Source organism: Ursus arctos, unplaced genomic scaffold (genome assembly GCF_023065955.2).
Source record: "Ursus arctos isolate Adak ecotype North America unplaced genomic scaffold, UrsArc2.0 scaffold_3, whole genome shotgun sequence".
In the NCBI taxonomy this organism is placed as follows: domain Eukaryota; kingdom Metazoa; phylum Chordata; class Mammalia; order Carnivora; family Ursidae; genus Ursus; species Ursus arctos.
The window spans coordinates 80652929-80672428 of NW_026622985.1; the positions used below are offsets into that span (position 1 = coordinate 80652929).

The window sequence follows — 19500 nt, forward strand, 5'->3', positions numbered from 1 at the left end:
TGACTGAAGATTAGTTAAAAAAAAAAAAAAAGTCTTGCAGCTGCTATAGATGTTCTATATCTAGTACCTAATCTATTTTTAGCAGCCATGTTCCATAGCCTGGAAAGAATAAAATCTAGACTAAATGGGTCAAGATAAGATACTTAGGGCGGTATGCTATCTTTTAGAATAAATAATAATTTTATTGATACAAATTAAGAAGATAAAATTTTAATGTTATGTGACATGAATCATTGTGCATACATGGCCACGCAGGCACATCAAATTCTATAACTTTTTTTTTCTATTTATAAACTAGAATGCTAATTTATTGTTTTACAATGAGAAAGCTAATTTGGGCTAAATTTAAGTACAATTAAGAAATTGTTTAATTAGGATGTAGAATTTTAATATAATACCAATTTTGTACAACTATAAATGTAAAAAAAAACAAAGGAAGCAGTGAAATAACATCATATCTGGATGGTGAGATTTTATTTTCTTTTGAATATTCTGTTTTTTAATTTTTTAATCATAGAAAAAAAAGATTAGCAGAGGTAAGTTGCACACCTTTGATTATTTTGTAAGCCCTAACTTGCCTCCAGCAATGGCTGAGGAAGATGTCTCTGCCAGTGCTGAGGGAGGCGGGAGTAAACCCAGCATCACCATCATCAGTCACCAGTGACTGCCTCTAAGTCAGTGGTCTTGTCTTAGTTCTCGCCTTCTTTGACCTGTTTGTAGTGTTTGATGCTGTTGACCACCTGCACCCTCTTAAATTTCCCTCTTCTTTTGGGTTACTTTCCTGTACAATCCCAGATGTTTTCTTCTTCTCTTTGATTGTTCATTCTGTTTCCCTCACTAGCTTCTTTCTTCCTACCCACTAGAGGTGGGTATTGCTCCAACGTTCTGTCCTTCTCTCCATTATCTCCTTTGGTTCTCTCATCAGCTTTCACAGACTTAATTCTCTTTGTTCGTTCGTTCATTCTTTCATTCTTTTAGTATTTCTTGATTGCCTCCCGTGTAACAGGCAGTGTACTAGCTCAATATCTAGATAATAGGGAATCAGATAAAGAAACAATTACAGAAAATAATTTGAGTGTAATTCTTTGCGATAAGTGTCCTGATGAGGCAGTATGGTATGGGATTACACAGAAGAGCTACCTGACTCAGCTTGTGGTGAGCAAGGAGAGGAGTGGCCATCAGCATGACTTCTGAAGAGATGTATTAAAGGCTGAGTGGGTGTTAATGAGCAAGGGAGGGTTAGAATATCTCAGATCATGGGGACCACACAGTTTAAGTAAAGGCAGTTAGGCAAAACGGAACATAGACGCTCAGAGAACTGTAGGGAATTCAGCAAAGTGGGAAGGAGTATGGAGAGAAGAAGCTGGAGAAGGCCCAGATCAAGTGGGGGTACCACCCAAGGGCAGTTTTCAGACTCATTTGGTTTTTTAACCAGTGAAGAGATTTAACTGAAAGACCAGTTATCAAGGTGAGCAGTGATAGAGGCTGCAGCGAAGGGAGTTGTCATAGGAGCAGAGAGTAGGGAATTGATTGGAAATGTAAGGAAGAAGAATTTGATGAGACTTGATGGATTGATTTGACTAATAGTGAAGAGGAAGAGCTTTCTGTGTGGACGATTGTGCCCTTTATATGTGTTATATAGGTGAATAGTGGGGCAGATTTGAGGGAAATGATGATACGTTCAGTTTATAATCTCCCCAAACCAGTTATAGTGTATCTTTGAACCCTCAGCGTAAGAGTTTTTTCCGGGGAAGGCTCCTTGGAAGGCCTCTCTGTTCTGACGCCACCCTTGGTGTACCTGCCTGTGTCACAGCACTTACACACTGAGTTAGAGTCATTGGTGGCCTTGTCCGTGCCTGCTGTTAGACTGTAAGCTCTGTAAGGGCAGGGGTAGTGGGACAGTGCCTTTCATTTCTTCATCTCCAGTCTGTAGCACAGTGCGTGTGGTAGGTATATCATGGGTATTTCAGTCCAGTTGAATTATTAAAAAGGCCACTGTCAGGGAATAGGATGGGACTAAAATTTTCATACGTTCTCAACTTCTCTCTGGTGGTGTGACAGTAAACTAATGAGTTGTTGAGAACACAAAAATGCTGTTGTTTATTGTTTTCTTAGATGAAAAAATATGCTTTTGAAATTGCCACTTTCAAGCCTCTCATTTTGGGAATCCTATGCATTACCTCTGTTGATTCTGATTTAAACAATTTCAAAGGGCTCATTTTCTGTCACTAGATTCCTTCACTGGATCCTGCATTTTCTCATACAGATATCTCTACCAATTAAAAGTGTGGTGTGAAACAGTATTGGTGTAATAAAAACAATGGGTTACCATTACGAAATGATGGCCTAAACGTACCCATTTATGTTTCCATGCTTCTTAATATCATTGCGAAAGACAAAACAGACATAAGAAAAAGAACATATCATAATTGTAGAAAAGGAAGGCTTTGAAGCCAGATTGTCTATGTCTGAATCCAGGCTCTAGCAACTGTGTGACTTTGGGCAAGTTCCTTACTCTTTTTTTTTTTTTTGTCTCTAATTTCCTCATCTGTAAAATAAGGGTGATGATAGTAGTACCTACCTCCTAGGGTATTTGTGAGATCAAGAGAGAGATTCTGTGCAAAGCACTTTGAGTTTTTACTTTTAGCCAATGTTGAGTTAATCTTAGCTGCTTTCATTATTAATTTATAATACCAGAAAGTCTAAGGATTTTCAGGGTAATAGAAAGCAGTTGGAATTATATTGATTAAGAAACCAGAACAGAATAAAATGGAACCTAAACTAGGTGCTCCTGCTGCATGCTACAAATTAGAGAATTCTTAGTAGGGCCTCTTTCCTGAAACTCCAAGCCCAGCATCAGCAAGTATGGGAATAGGGAGCAGGTGTAGGAAAAATGGAAAATCAAGGCAAATAATTAAGGGACTTTTCCTCCAAAACAGTTATTTCCCTTACTTCTCTCTCTTCATATAAAGAGCTCTGGCAACAGCATTAGTTCCTAGGATAAAACTGTGAGAACAGCTCCTCAGGCAGAGTTAGGGGATTTGCTTTGGGGGAAGGTTGAGCAGGCTATGTTGTATGGCCTGGGATTGGAGAGAGAGTGGCGGCACAAAGCAGAGCGTTGGATGAGGGAGGTGGAACAGGGACAGGAGAAGGGAGGGAGCTCTGTGAAGGTGTGATGTACATTAAAGGACCATACCATTAAAGTACGGCCTTTCTCACTCTGCCGATACCAAGGCAAAGCTACTTACCTTTTCTCTACTTCTAAAGGGCAAACTGTCAGTGTACCACGTACCTGCAGAGGCCCACAGTGAGAGAGACCTCCCATTTGGAGGTTTGGAGACAAAGTACTACAACTGTTGCGGAAACCCATGTCTTTCACAATTACTAACCAATGTAGTCCTTCATTTATTAATAGAAATAGGTGATCAAGGCCCATGAGACATTTGAGGGAGATTAGACCTGAAAGAGGATGACTGAGATGAACAAATGAAGCACCTGGCTGTGGTGGAAACAGAGATAATGAGGAGGCAGAATGGAACTTTAGGAAGATCTGATCATAGGAGATCTCCTCAGAGTCAAGGGTGAATTGGGTCCATAAATAAAAAACTAACTGCCGTGGAGAAAAATAAATGATTAAAGAATTAGTTCTGTGTTGGAGTCTTGATTGCTGACATAAAAATGCAGTTGGAGTGTTAAAAGACAAGCTTAAGACCGATTTTTATGAAAATAAAAAAGAGGCAGTATAGAGACCATAAAGCAAGAAGACCCAAAGAGAAAATACATGAGAGAAATTCATACTATGAGGATAAATCTAAGTGATCCAGTATCCATTTCATAGAGTTAAAGAAGGAAAGATCAGACAGTGGAAGGGAGAAAACAAAGAAATACAGAATATTTCCCTATATTGAAGAAAGACTCTGACTTTTCAAGTATAAAGGGCCCACCAAGAACAGGCATGAAGAACACAAAAACAAAAGCATCTATCTATACATTGCTGAACTCCTTGTGATTCCAGAGACAGAAAATAGTTCCCATTTTCTTAGTCTTAGACCAAGACTAAGAATCAGACTGGTGTTGGATTTCTCACCAGCAACATGATTTGCTAGAAGTACCTTTAGTGTTCTGAGAGAAAATTATTTTGAACAGAGCTCTGTACCCAGCCTCACTAATGTTTAAAAGTGGGAGTAAAAATAAATGAGAACTCTGAAAGTTTACAACACATACCCTTTTTGAGAAAATTACTTTGAAGAGATACTCCCAGTAAAATGAAAACAAATACAAGAAAGAGGAAAATTGGGATATAGGAAGCCAACAGTGTGCAAAGAAACCAGTAAAACTTAAGAGTTGTGTCCAAATAGAGGGACCGTGAAGCCAAATTTAATTGTTAAGAAAAGATTTATAAAAATACAGAAGAATAAGATAAATGTGTGTATGTATGTATGTTTTATGTATGTAACATTCTGTAAAAATACAGAATAATATAAATACTTATGTGTGTATGTATGTGTGTGTATATTTATATGTGTGTAAATATAGATATAAGTAACATTCTAAAACATTTCAGATGATTTAAACAGATTGGGGGTAGGGAGAAAGTAAAACTGCTTAAGATCATCTAATTTTTTGTTTTAGAATTTACAGGTGTAATATGGGCTTATTAAAATTCAAATAATATGGAAATGTGTAGGGTAAAAAATGAATGTCCTTATCTCAAGCATATGTACATAACAAATTTGAGCAGATTAGTAAGAAAAAGACAGACATTTCAATAGAAGAATGTGTAAAAGGCTTGAGCAGACATTTCTCAAAAGAAAAAAATCCAGTTGGCCAAAAAACAGGAAAAGGTGCCCAATCTCATTAGTAATGAGACAAATGCCTATTAAAACCACAATGAAATAGGTCTACAAACTAATAGGAATTGCTAAATTAAAAAGATGACAATACCAAGTATTTTGTAAACAGTTTGACCTTATCTAGTAAAGGTAAAGATTTATGTATATTGTGGCTCAGAAATTACATTTCTAGATCTATAGCCAACAAATGGGGGTCCCTGTGTACCTGAAAACATGTACAGAAATGTTTATAGCAGCATTAAGAGTCACTAATTTGAAACAACCCAAATGTCTATTCACGCAACGTAGAGTGGATAAATCGTGGTATATATTCATACAAAGAAATACTATTTGACAGTGGAAATGAACAGACTACTTCATCCCGAACAACATGAATGAATCTTGTAATTAGGAAAGAAAGAGCCCAGAAAGAATACATACTATATCATTCTACTAAAATACACTTCAAAACTAGGCCAAAATAAACAATACTGTTTAGGGATGCATACTTAGGTATGACAAAGCTATTAAAAGAAAGGCAAGTTTTACGATTGCCATAAAAATAGGAAATACGTTTCATCTAGAAGTGAAGGAGGTGGGATGGAGGGAGTTGTGACCAAAAGGAGCAGGTAAGGCGGCATCTGGGTGCTGGCAATATTCAATATTTTGACCTGAATGACGATTACCTTTTTGACAATTTGTTAAGCTATGCATTTATAGTTATATGTGTTCCTATACATGTGTATATTTCACAATAATGTTAAATAAAAAAACAAAGGCCCTGCTTCTCATCTTTGCTCTTCACCTTATACCCCTCTCCAGAAGTAATCACTGTTAATAGCCAAGCTTCTTTCCGTGTGTGGTTTGTTTGCTTGCTTGTTTGTTTATTTTTTGAGAGAGAGAGAGAGAGAACACGCACTCAGGAGCCTGTGGGGAAGGTGGGGAGGGGTGGAGGGAGAGAGAGAATCTTAACCAGGCTCCACAGCCCAGCATGGAGCCCCACGCGGGGATGGATTTCACCACCGTGAGATCATGACCTAAGCGGCAATCACAAGCCAGTCGCTTAACTGACTGAGCCACCCAGTTGCCCGTATATGTGGTTTATTCTTAATATTGTTAGGAAAACAAAAGTTTATGGTTTTTTAAAAGATTTATTAGGGAGAGAGAGGGAAGGCGTGTATGTGAGCAGCAGAGGGGCAGAGGGAGAGAGAGAATCCTCAGGCGGACTCCATGCTGAGTGAGGAGCTGGGAAGCCAGGCTTGATCCCAGGGCCCTGAAATCATGACCTGAGCTGAAATGAAGAGTCGGCTGTTGAACCGACTGAGCCACCCAGGCACCCAAGTTTATGGGTTTAAAAAAATATTAGCAGTAATAGGATGTCGATCTTCCTAGGAGAAAAGGAAAGAAAAATAAGAAAGCTTAATTATTTCAATAAAATCAGAAAAGTAGAAAAACCAGTGAGATTTTCTTGATATCAAAAAAATGTTTAATAAAATTTGATACTCAGTGTGTTCATTTTGTTAAAATGCATCAAGCTGTACTCTTGTATGCAATTTTCTGTATGTTACACTTCAATAAAAAATTATTTCAAAAAAACCCATTCCCATTCCTGGTAATGGAAAAAATTTGCAGATATCCAAAAATAAAGGAAAATTTATGTTATGATAGGCTATCTATAAGAAACCAATTGCAAATATTATGTATAATGGTGAAACATTACCAATATCCTCATTAAAGTAAAAATAAGGCAAAAATGCTCACTATCATCTCCCCTCTTCAACCTTGTCCTGGATGTTTCAGCCAATACTGTAGAAGACAAGGAAAAAAAATAAAAGGTACATATATTGGAAAGAAAGAGCTGAAAGTTGTCATTAATGACATGTACGTGATTGTCTACTGTAAAATTCGAGATAATTAATGATAACTAATACCAGAATTCAGACAGTTGGCTGGATAAAGTTTGAACTTGCAAAGATAAATTACTTCTCTCTATATTAACAACAACCAATTAGAAAATAAAACAAAAGAGAGATCCATTCACCACTGTGTGGAAAATTATAAAGTACCTAGAAATAAAAAACAAGAAGAAAGCAATGAAACTATACTGATGGCTATCAAAGATGAGGATAAATGGCTAGAGAATTATGTTCCTTTGTGACATAATTTCAGACTCAACAGAGAAGCTACAAGAATGGTAAAAAAATTCTATACCATTCACCCAGATTCCCCAGATGTTAACATTTGATCACATTTGCTTGATCCTGGTCCCTCTCTTCTCTTTCCTCTCCCCTTTCACCTCCTCTTTCTCTCTCTATATAACACATGTATACATATGCACAAGCATATTGTTTTTGTTTGAGCTGTTTGAGGGTAAGCTACAGACGTGATGCCCCGTTACCCCTAAATACTTTAGTGTCTCTGTTCCTGAAAAACCTGTATTCTTTTTGACTGCAGGACTGGTATTCAAAATAGGAAATTAACACTATTAACACTATAAGTAATGGATAAAATTATCACTAGTATCTAATTTACAGACCTTTCTTTCAGATTTTGCCAATTATTCCAATGATGTCCTTTGTAGTAAAAGAAAATCCCAAATCATGTGTTGCATTCAGTTTTCATATATCTTTAGCTTTGACTTTGATATTTTTGAACATTATAGACTAGTTATATTGTGGAATGTCCCTTAGTTTGTGTTTGTCTCGTGTTTTTTCATGATTACATTCAGCTTATGCATTTTTGGTAGGAATACCCTGAAGTCATTTTGTTTTGTTTTTTTTAGATTGAGAGAGAGTGAGCAAGGAGGGGGAAGGGAGAAGGAAAGCGAGAATCTTAAGCAGGCTCCACACTCAGCGTGGAGCCCCATGCAAGGCTTGATGTCACGACCCTGAGATCCTGACCTGAGCCAAAATCAAAGAGTCGGACACTTAACTGACTGAGCCACCCCAGCATCCCCACCCTGAAGTAATACTATGTTCATCTCCATTGCAGATGGTGTTGATTTTTCCCGTTATGATGATGTTAATTTTGATCACCTGGATAAGATGGTGTCTTATATCAAGGGACTTTTCATAGGGTTTTGGGTTTTTTTTTTTACTGATTTCAAAATTCATTGCAAGAGTAAATGGAAAAAAACAGCCAAGAAGTTTTTGAAAAAGTAACACAAAGGGGAACTTGTTCTACCAGATGTTGACAGGTACTTCAAAGCTATCATAATTAAAACAGTGTGATAATGGTATAGGAGTTGATAAATAGTGGAACTGGTGGAACTGGATAGAGCCCTGAAGCCAGCGATGATATGTAACTAGGTACAGTGTAACAACTATCTCAAGTATGCTGTGCTCAGTTCCTGAAATGAACTCATGATAACACCAGAGTCTGTCAAAGCAATTTTATTTTATTGCTGCTATCTTAGACACTAAGATTATCTGCCCTGACAAGCCAGATCTTTACATATGCATCTCAAACAGGGCATGGAGTTCCTTTGGTAGGAAATGCTTAATAAACTATGTAATATTGCACGCTGATATGAATGGATTGCTTTTGCCTGAGCAGCTTGGACTCTGAGAGTAGTAAAAAGTCTGCTTGCTGGTCCGGGGCGGGAGCCAGCTGGCTCAGTCTTCCTTGGCTTTCCTGTCCAGTCTTCCAGGTGTATGACAGAAGACCTGTCTTCTCCAGTAGAGGTAATGGAAAGCTTTATATTTGGGGAAAAAATGACCAGTTAAGTGAAACTGAATTTACCCCTTAGGCTATTTGATATTTATAACTAGCTAATACTTTTAGCAGTAAAGGTTTTTAATGGCCTCCCCACAAATATTTAATAGGATATTTAGAGGTGGCTACATCTTGTAAGTAATAGACTTATTAGGCAATAAATGTTATATGCAATTTTATTTGCAAGCTTTTGCATTTAAGATTCTGTGATTTTGCTTTATATTGATTATGTGCATTCTTTTTTTTTTTAAGATTTATTTATTTATTAGAGAGAGATTCCCAAGCAGATTCTGTGCTGAGCATGGAGCTGGTCACGGGGCTGGATCTCACAACCCTAAGATCAGGGCCTGAGCCAAACCCAAGAGTTGGATGCTTAACTGACTGCACCACCCAGGCGCCCCAGTTGTGTGCATTCTTAAAGAGTAATAGGTTTTGTGTCCAATTTTGTGATTAGACCTGGATATTAGGATTTTCCTAATTCTGCTCTAGAACATGGCAATTTAGTGTCTGATAAAGGTGGCATTTCAACTCAGTATAGAAGAAATGGCTTTCCGCAAGTGGTTTAAGGGCAAAAGCCTATCCATTTTGGGGGGAAAATTAGAGCCCTACCTCATATAATACGCAAAAATAAGTTCTAGATGTATTCAGGTTCTGAGTATTAAAACTATAAAATTACTAGAACTAAATGAAAATATTTTTATAATTTTATGATTCAGAGATAAATGAGATATAGTCTTTTTTCTTTCTTTTTTTTTTTCAAAGATTGAGAGATTCAGTTACACAAAAACTTCCATACATTAAAAGATAAGAAAAATTAAGACAAGTAGCAGGCTGGATGAAAGAAATATAAATAAATTATTTCTACAAATTTGTGAGATAACAACCCAGTAGATAGAAAAGTAGGCAAAGGGATATGATCAGGTAGCTCCCCAAAGAAGAAATATAAATGGGCTGATAAACATGTGAACTGGTAAAAATCGGGGAAATACAAATACCAGACACCTAATTTGCACCCTTCCGATGGGCACAGATGAAAAAGTTAAAGAGAGTGTGAAGAAGTAAGCACTTCCAGAAATCACTGCTGGGAGTATAAGTTGTTCTGGTCTTTTTGAAGAACAATATGGCTCTGTCACATTGCAACTATGACAGTTTAAAGTGTATATTCCTTTGTGTATATTCCAGAAGTACTCAGTCATTTGCATATGAACATACGTAAAGGAAGCTTTGTTACAATATTGTAATGGTGAAAACATTGGCTAATCACCAAATCATCTGTCACCTTATGTTAGACAGCTAGTTTCTCTCTTCCTTTGGGCTAGAAACGAAAGCCCATTTCCGTGGTTAGCATGAGCTCTTGCTTCTGCCCTGAGGTAAAGAGCAAGTGTTTGTGACAAGGTGACCACACAGAAGAGAAGATGGCTCAGGCATCATAGGTACGTGCTCCCTTGGCTGGATGTTGCCTTCTGGGTATTGGGAGTTCACCTCTGCATACGAGTTCAGTTTTAATTTTTGATTTCTTTATGTTTGAAGTATTTACATTTTCTAGTGGAAGTTCCTGAATCAGGTATCCTAATTCAATGGGTGATCTTATTAGTAGCAAGTCATTTTTAGGAAAGTGGGATTTGCACATGGAGAATTTTGGGGGAGGATTCAGAGAACTATTTAACAATCTAAAACCCAATTTTATTTTGGTCAAGGCTGACGAGCCTGTGCTTTATCCCACGTAATGAAAACCAGTGCTTAGTCTCCATGGCATTTACCCTGACAAATTCCCATGATTTATTCAAAGTAAAATTTGACTTTCTGATACGTTAGTCACTCTTGGGCTATAAATATGTACAAAGAAACCTCCAGTTACTGACTAAAGAGAAAGTAGAGTTACCTCTTTACTCCCAGCTATCAGACTTCTTGACAGCATGTTTAATATTTATCAAACATTGATCAGATACTCTTTACCCAGCAGTTTAATTTGCATAGGTAATGAAATTACTTACGAAGCCAGCAATTGAGTGGGACCAGCCCTGTTCAATAGAAATGCTATGTGAGCCACAAATTTAAAAATTTCTATCAGTCACATTAAAAAAAGTAAAAGGAGGGGCGCCTGGGTAGCGCAGTCGTTAAAGCGTCTGCCTTCGGCTCAGGGCGTGATCCCGGCGTTATGGGATCGAGTCCCACATCAGGCTCCTCCGCTATGAGCCTGCTGCTTCCTCTCCCACTCCCCCTGCTGTGTTCCCTCTCTCGCTGGCTGTCTCTCTGTCACATAAATAAATAAAATCTTAAAAAAAAAAAAAAAGTAAAAGGTGGCATTAATTTTAAATACTTTATTTAACTCAGGACATCAGAAATATCATTTCAACATACACTCAATACAAAATTTCATAATTTTTACATTCATTTGTGAATACTAAGTCTTTGAAATCCAGTGGTATTTTTCATTGAAATCATATCTCAGTTTGGACCCTCCTCATTTCAAGTGGTCAGCATTAACGTGTGGCTAGTGGCTACTGCGTTGGACGGTGCAGGACTAGACTACCCGCTCTAGAGGACAGAAATGGTAGTGGTCCTTACCACATCCCCAGCACCTTACGCCATACCTGGTACATAGCAAGGATCCAGTAATATTTTTGTTTTAATGAATGAATGAATGAGTGGATAAATATAAAACCATCTTTTCACTAACTCCTCAACCTTTAATCCGTTTGAGTTCTATTTGTCACAAAAATAGTTGTCAGTTAACTCGTAATGGAATATCTGCTGTACAGCCATTGAGAGAAATCCTAGAGTATACTGTATGTCTTTTCATATTTGTCCAAAAGCAATTTTAAAAAATTATCTGTTGACTCCAGGGAGTAAAGCAAATGACATTATAGAGATCTTAGAGTTCCCATCTATTGACCACAGCAACTCTGTTATGTTTTTTCTTTAAATTTGTCTTACTAATTTTTAGAAGCAATTCTGTTTTGAGAAGACCATTGCATAATCCAACCCCGGCCCCTGAAATTGTGTATCTCTTAAGTATAATACTATCAAGGTCTGTTGAGAGCTGTACACTATTTTGATCATGCGTGTCACTGTTTACTTTGGCCTGAAGTTAAAAATCAATGAAACTCCTAGTGTCTTTTATAAAGCTCCAACTGTTTTAGGTGTTATGGGTAATACAGGGTAATTGTTATACACGATCTTTGCCCTTGAGGAGCTTATAACCTATTCGGAGAAGAAAACGTTAAAAAAATGAGTAGAGATAAATTAAATTTGTAAATTTTTGTTTAGTGTTTTTTGTGTGCCTTAGGCTTGGTGCTAGAAAGGTGAATGCAGGTACATTCCTCTTTCTTCAAATAGCTCACAGATACTTGGAAAGATTCATATATAAACCAATAAACATTTTAATAGAAGTATGAAAAGTCTGTGAGGTACAGGAATAATATCCCCTTATACAGACGAGGAAGCGGAGATACAGTGAGGGTCAGTGACTTGCTCAAGGTAGCAGTTAGAAAAAACCTGGATTCAAATCTAGATTTTATAGGAGCCTTTGCTTTTTTTTTCCACACCACACTCCCTGTGTTTCAAGATTCCTAGAAAGAGAAATTGAGTTCTTCTGTTGAGGTAAATCACAGCTCATGAGTAAGTTTTCTAACTGATTATAGTTTGCCTAATGTTCTATTCATGTATTTACATAGTTATGGTGTAATAACCTTATTGTGTGTGTATATTCTATTATTTGAATCACAGGGTACTGAACTTTAAGGGCCCTGGGGTTTTATTGACGAGAAAGCTGTAAGGGCTGGACTCGGAGGCATTTCCACAAGTAGGCATTGAAGGGTAGGCGACCAGACCAAGGGCTAAGGGAAGGACTTGGCTTGATAAGCAGAGAGACTAACTTAGGCAGCAGTGTGAGAGATCAGGCCAAAGTTATGTCGTGAAAGGCTCTAAATCGTGGGTTGAGGACTCAGTACTTGAACAGGAAGGAGCCAGCAAAGAGTCACAGACAGGACTGACAGGTCAGAGTTGAGGGATTCAGTGATTGATTCATGGTTTATTTGTTTTTTTAGTTTCTCTAGATAGGTGCAACTTCTTTTCTGTTCTTATTTGAAATTATACGCTAGGAAGTGGAATTTTGATTAAGAAAATACATAAGGTCTATGTTAGGTTGGTAATAAGTGTTTACTTATGTATCAGATGTTTGTTAGGTGTCCAGCATCATCCTAAATATTAATTAACATTATACTAATATCTATTCCTAATATAAGAAAGTAGATACGTCTTTAGGGTAACTATAGTAGCTTCTTATTCCATCCAGTCTGGATTTAAGCATCTTTGATACTGTAGCTATGTAAGGGTTTGCGTAGACTGGTATAAAAAATTGTAAGGATAATAGAAATAATCTAAAATTTTAGGGTTTTTTACTCTAAAATAATCTTGAAGTAATTTTTAGTGAATAGGTTGATGCAATTTAAACTTCAGAAAGCTTTCAAATATAAATTGTAGAAATAGCTTTTCTTAGTAAAGCTCTTAGTAGGATGAAAGATGCTCTTTGAGATAACTATAAAGATATTTTTTGTTAACTGCCATAATGTCTGGAATGGTATTTAATTCTAAATTTTGCTGTAACTCTTTGAAAGCCAGTTTTCTTCTTAAGTGTATAATTATATATTGTGGACAAATCATAGGTTTTATGTGTGTGTATTTTTATTTATACATGACTCATTCACATTTGTGATTATATTTATGTAGTTCTCTAATATTTTCAGTTTAATTTAGTCGGCCTGTGTTTTTGTTCTCCTTTAAGGAAATGAGAAAATTTGTCCTGTTAGTTTTTGGCTTATTAAACCCCTCCTCCTTCTTTTCCTGAAAATTTCAAGTTGTCAGCCATCTTTTTTGAGTTTATAATGCTATTTTACCTCCCTTGGAAAAAAATTTTACAGTTAACCCAAATCTGAAAGTAGTCATATGAAATAGAAATGGAGACTAGCTCCTTAAAATCTTAAGTAGTGTGTGTGAATGTAAAAAATAACCTAAGCAAATAAAAAGTAAATCCATGTTATAAATTTTCCCTGATTCCCTTTTAAAGCTAAAACGATTGTGACCGAGTTTTGTTTGTGCTTTTAATCTGCTTGGCCGTCTGTGGAAAACGGTCTTCTTCTCTCCTAGGCCACAGACCTCCACCAGCACGAAGTGGACATCGTTGTGTGGCAGATAATACCAACCTCTATGTGTTTGGAGGTTATAACCCAGATTATGATGAATCTGGAGGGCCAGATAATGAAGACTACCCTCTCTTCAGGGAGCTTTGGAGGTACCATTTTGCTACCGGAGTATGGCACCAGATGGGCACAGACGGCTACATGCCCCGGGAATTGGCATCTATGTCACGTGAGTGCCAGCGGCTCTGAACTTTTGACTTTATGACATGTCTGTGAGGACAGGTCACTGTCACGTGCTGCTTGTTAATAATTTGTAATAAATGTGTAATATGATTAAACCCTGTTAAGGGATAGACTTTCTACTGCGGTGATAATGTAGCATGGTGATTCCGAATCACTTGGGTGTTGGCTACTCCTGAGTTTGAATCTAGCTGTGTACCGTTTACTTGCTTGATGATTGTTAGGGTTCGGTGTAAAGTATCATATATATGCTAGGCAAAGTGTAGAGGATCAACAGAGGGGGTTTGTAATGACGATAATAGCTTTTGAACAAAGTGCTTCACACACAGTATCAGTTTACGTCACAGCATCTCTATGATGCACGTACTAGAATTATTGCCACTGTACAAATGAGAAGCTGAGGCTACTAGAGAGGCCCTAAGGGAATAGCTAAGAGTGCAGGCTCTGGAGCCAGACTGCCTGGGATTACATCCCAGCTTGGCAAGGTTCTTTTTGGGAAACCTTCCTCAAGTATTTAAGCCACTCTCCACTTCTGTGTCATCTGTAAAAACGGCGAAGATCGCGTTAGTTCTTACCTCATAGGGTTGTTGTGAAGATGAATTTGGAGAGATTGACTGACTTTACTGAGGTCACACGAGAATCAAAACCTAGCTCTCGCTGGCTCCAGAGCGCCTGCTGACTCTCACAGTAGAGCAACTGAAGAATCGATTTTAAAAAATGCCATTGAAATAATATAGTAGCACGATTTGGGAATATTTGTCATTAGAGAGAGAAAGGATGTGTGTGCCTGTGCGCGTGTGTGTGCGTGTGTGTATGTGGTGGCAGGAACAGAAGAAGTATAGAGAACACCAAAGTTACCAGCAGGCTATTGGGGTTTCTTTTTATCTGGTGAAGGATTAAGGTGACAGAAACATAATTTAAAATGTAGAGATCATTCATTCCCCTGGCAAAAACAGAATGATCCTTTTATCCCTTCATCCAGAGTCCTGCTGGGTCTTCACCGAGGCAAAGATGATACTTCATTTTCCTCTGATTTGCTGCGTACTTGAACTGTCTTCAGAGGCAGTTCATGTCATTTAGTATTGTTAGACACAGTATTTCATGAACTCCGCAAATATGTACTGAATACATGTCACATACCTAACAATGAGCTAGCTGTATGGTATAGTCCATAGAGTGTGAAGTAAACCTTTTTCTGCAGAACTTTGTCGTAGTTAGATGTCAGTGGTTTGAGTTATCTTCCGAGAGCACTAAAGCAGACATTTTTTTAGTTTCTCAGTTATTCTGGGTTTATGTGGGAACATACTGCAGGTAGCCAGTACATAAATGGAATTTGTGAATCTCCTTCCCCAGTTGTGCTGCATGGAAACAACCTGTTGGTATTTGGAGGTACAGGCATCCCGTTTGGTGAGAGCAACGGCAATGACGTCCACGTGTGTAATGTGAAGTATAAGAGATGGGCTTTACTCAGCTGTCGGGGGAAGAAACCCAGTCGTATATATGGACAGGTACCAATCTGTGGCCAATCGTGGTGGATGTATTAGTGCAGATTTTTCTAGTTCTGGGGACAATGTCAGAATATTTGCTACCACTTTTTTTTTTAACAGAATGAATTCACTGTTTAATATTTGATTTTTCCGTTCATTTTTTAAAAAAGATTTATTTGAGAGAAGAGAGAGAGCATGAGTCGGGGAGGGAAAGAGGCAGAGGGAGAAGCAGGCTCCCCACTGAGTGGGGAGCTTGACAGGGGGCTCAATCCCAAGATCCCATGACCTGAGCCAAAGGCAGATGCTTAACTGACTGAGCCACCCAGGCGCCCAGGATTCTTTTTTTTTTTTTTTTTTTTAATTTACTTGAGAGAGAGAGAGAGAGAGCGAGAGAGCACACGCACGAGTGAGAGAAGGGCAGAGGGAGAGAGAGAATCCTCCAGCAGACTCCCGCACTGAATGCAGAGCCCCACACAGGGCTTGATCTCAAGACCCTGAGATCATGACCTGAGTCGAAACTCAGAGTTAGGCATTCAACTGACTGAGCCACCTAGGCGCCCCCTGATTTTTCAGTTCTGATGTGAAGTCGTAATTTGCAAATCTGGTTGCTTACCTCTTTCCTTTTTTCCCTTACTCTTTATTTCTAATCCAATTTGGGATCATGACCTAGATCTATATATAAGTTGTTTTTTTTTTTAAGATTTTGTTTATTTATTTGAGACGGGGGGGGAGAGAAAGTATGGGGGGGGGCAAACTGAGGAGCAGACTCTCTGCTGAGCAGGGAGTCCGATGCGGGGCTTAATTCCAGGACCCTGAGATCATAACCTGAGCTGAAGGCAGACACTTAACTGACTGAGCCACCTGGGTGCCCCTATACAGAAGTATTTTTATTTTTTTTTTATTTTTATTTTTATTTTTTTTTAGAAGTATTTTTAAATGTCAGGACCCACTGCACCTCCACTCCCACCCCCAGTAGAGTTTGGGCTCTACATATGGTCAGGGTGCTGTTGTCTCTAAAATGGTATGATTCTTTGGAGAGCTTTCTGACCTAAGTAGTAGAGTAGATGATCTCTGCACTTGGACTTTATACAGACTAATCTGAGCTAAAACACAGATTATGTGGAGATTAGTTTCTAGTTAGGTTCCAATGCTTCACACCTTAGGTTTGAAAAATTATATCCACAAGATAGGGAGCAACTCACCAACATGAGAGACCCTTTGATAGTAATGGGCTAAGCTTAAAACGACTTTAGCTTCTTTCTCAACCGGCCAGCATTAGTACTGATAAATAGCTCCTGAGCTATGCATAGAGGTGCATACTGGGTAACTCTGTTCCACCAGAGGAGGCATTAAAACTCTGAGAAGTGACCATAACAAAAGCGGAACTTACGCTGAAGGGAGTCTGGTGGAAAATGTGAAGTTTTTAGGACTACCAACTTTAGAGATTTTACTTAAGGGGTTCTGGTGCCTTATTTTCATATCTGCTTCTTCCTGAGAGCATTTTTCTTCACACTGCTTAGAAAGAGAAGCAGCTTTGCATGGAAATGCTCGTGTCCATGATGTATACATTCTCTGGTTGGCGAGGACCCCTAAGCAATATCCAGTCCTCTTGCCTATCTAGGTAGCACTGCTTTCCAGTTGAGCAAAGCTTTACCTTTCTTTCTTTTCTTTTTTTTTTTTTAAGATTTATTTATTTATTTTTTAGATAGTGCACATGGTGGGCAAGAGGGAGAGGGATAGAGAGTCTTAAGCAGACTGCACACCGAGCAGCCCGATGCAGGGCCCAGTCTACCAACCCAGAGATCACGACCTCAGCCAAAACCAAGAGTGGGGCGCTTAGCCAACTGCACCACCCAGGCGCCCCAAAGCTTTTTCTTTTTTTTTTAAAGATTTTATTTATTTATTTGACAGAGAGAGAGACAGCCAGAGAGAGTGGGAACACAAGCAGGGGGAGTGGGAGAGGAAGAAGCAGGCTCCCAGCAGAGGAGCCTGATGTGGGGCTCGATCCCAGAACGCCGGGATCACGCCCTGAGCTGAAGGCAGACGCTTAACGACTGAGCCACCCAGGCTCCCCAAAGCTTTACCTTTCTAAAAATAATCTCTGGGTTCTCTAAAAATCTTTAATATTTTAGTTAGTTATTTTTAAGTATATTTTTAGAAGATTTTATTTTTTATTCATTTATTTGAGTTAGAGAGAAAGAGCATGAGTGGGAGAAGGGAGCAGAAGGAGAGGGATAAGCAGAGCACAGTGAGCACTGAGCGGGGAGCACAATGACCTGGAGCTTGATCCCACGACCATGACATGGCCTGAGCCGAAATCAAGGGTCAGATGCTCAACTGACTGAGCCACCCAGGTGCCCCTAAAATCTTTAATCTTTTAAAGGTCTGATATTTTAGAGGGTTAAAAAGTACAAGAGAATTTTATGAAGTCTGATTTTGGGGTATTTAACGAGGTCATATTCTTTAATCAGGTGTTAATGAGTCAATGGTATTCACCTCTCCTTGCTCTCCAGGCCATGGCGATCATCAATGGCTCCCTTTATGTTTTTGGAGGAACAACTGGCTATATTTACAGCACAGATCTGCACAAATTAGATCTCAATACCAGAGAGTGGACACAACTGAAACCAAACAACCTATCCTGTGATCTGCCAGAAGAGAGGTGAGATTCTAGAATCAAAGAATATTTATTCTTTCTTGCAAAGATTTGACTTTTTTCAGAATATTGGTAATGCGGTTTGAAGAAAACTTTTATAGCCTGGTTGAAACAGCCAGCTGGCTGGTAGATCCCAGGTTAGCATTAAAGGAAGGTCTTCTGGTTAAGGAATGATATTTCCCCCTTAACCGTAGATTGTTTTCTCATGTTATTTCCTTTTGTATGTCGTTTTTTCTGCATTAGGAAGATAGTAACACTTTGAAGAAGAAACCAATGGTAGCAAATGTAATTAAATATCATATTACAGACAAAACAATTACTTTCTAGTTACTTTTTGATTTCCCTTCTTAACTTGCATATTGGGATTCTTTGGCTCATTTGCTCACAGCTGTATACCCAGAGTGTCTGTGGCACTCAATTCCCCTAGTAGAACTCAGTGAATATTGATCAAACGGGTGGATGGATGGGTGACTGGGGGGGAGGGAGGACATTGTTTTAAGTGCCCTGTTAGGCATGCAAACATCACATGGTGCTTCTAGCTGCCTCCTGGGAGCAGTCCTAGGCCTTTCACTTTTTTTTCCTGCTAGGAGTTGCCTCTTAGAATTAAACTCTGTGAAATACTTACTTTTTCCCCCCTCCCGTTTAATAGCAAAAATAGTAAATACTTTTTTATTCACTTTGTTTAGATGAATCCAGTTATCTCTGTATTTCCTTTAAACAAAATGACGTAGAGGTGCTAAGGAAGACTTTATTGTAGATGTCGGTGGGCTGATGATTGCAGAGCTACCAAGTGAGGACTTGGGAGGTGGGCTGCTACTGGAATAATTTTGATGTAATTTACTTTATCAGCATCAGGGCCTTCAGGGAAAGGAGGAAATAGATTAAGTTTTCAAAGCATTTTCACATGGTTGCCTTCTTGAATCATTTTATGGACGTATTATAAATTGTTCCAGCTTCTAGCTAGACTGCTTGGATGAAAGTTCTGGTAGGTGTTTCACATTATATTCACAGTTCTGTGTAGCAGAATTTTTCTGATATCTTTGTATCTATTGAATAAGTATCTTAATTTGAAAGCCCATAGTCTAGGGTTTCTAATGAAATGTAGACAGATCACTTTTAAAAACTCTGTAATATAAAAACTCTGAAACATGAGAGACTATGGACTCTGAGAAACAAACTGAGGGCTTCAGAGGGGAGGGGGGTGGGGGAATGGGATAGGCTGGTGATGGGTAGTAAGGAGGGCACGTATTGCATGGTGCACTGGGTGTTATACGCAACTAATGAACCATCGAACTTTACATCAAAAACCAGGGATGTACTGTATGGTGACTAACATAATATAATAAAAAAAACATTAAAAAAATTAAAAAAATAAAAACGAAAATAAAAATAAAATGCGGACCACAAAAAAAACAAAAACAAAAAACAAA

General features: G+C 38.3%; 1 protein-coding gene across 2 annotated transcripts in view; it reads left to right on the forward strand.

Annotated features, from left to right (window-relative positions):
• KLHDC10 (kelch domain containing 10) overlaps nt 1-19500 on the forward strand; it is a 60001-nt gene that overhangs the window by 30613 nt on the left and 9888 nt on the right. For both annotated transcript variants that reach the window (XM_026511091.4, XM_057304205.1), the window contains exons 3-5: nt 13695-13916; nt 15281-15435; nt 17928-18076. In XM_026511091.4, the coding sequence (XP_026366876.1) occupies nt 13695-13916; nt 15281-15435; nt 17928-18076 (526 nt within the window). The remainder of the gene's footprint in view (nt 1-13694; nt 13917-15280; nt 15436-17927; nt 18077-19500) is intronic.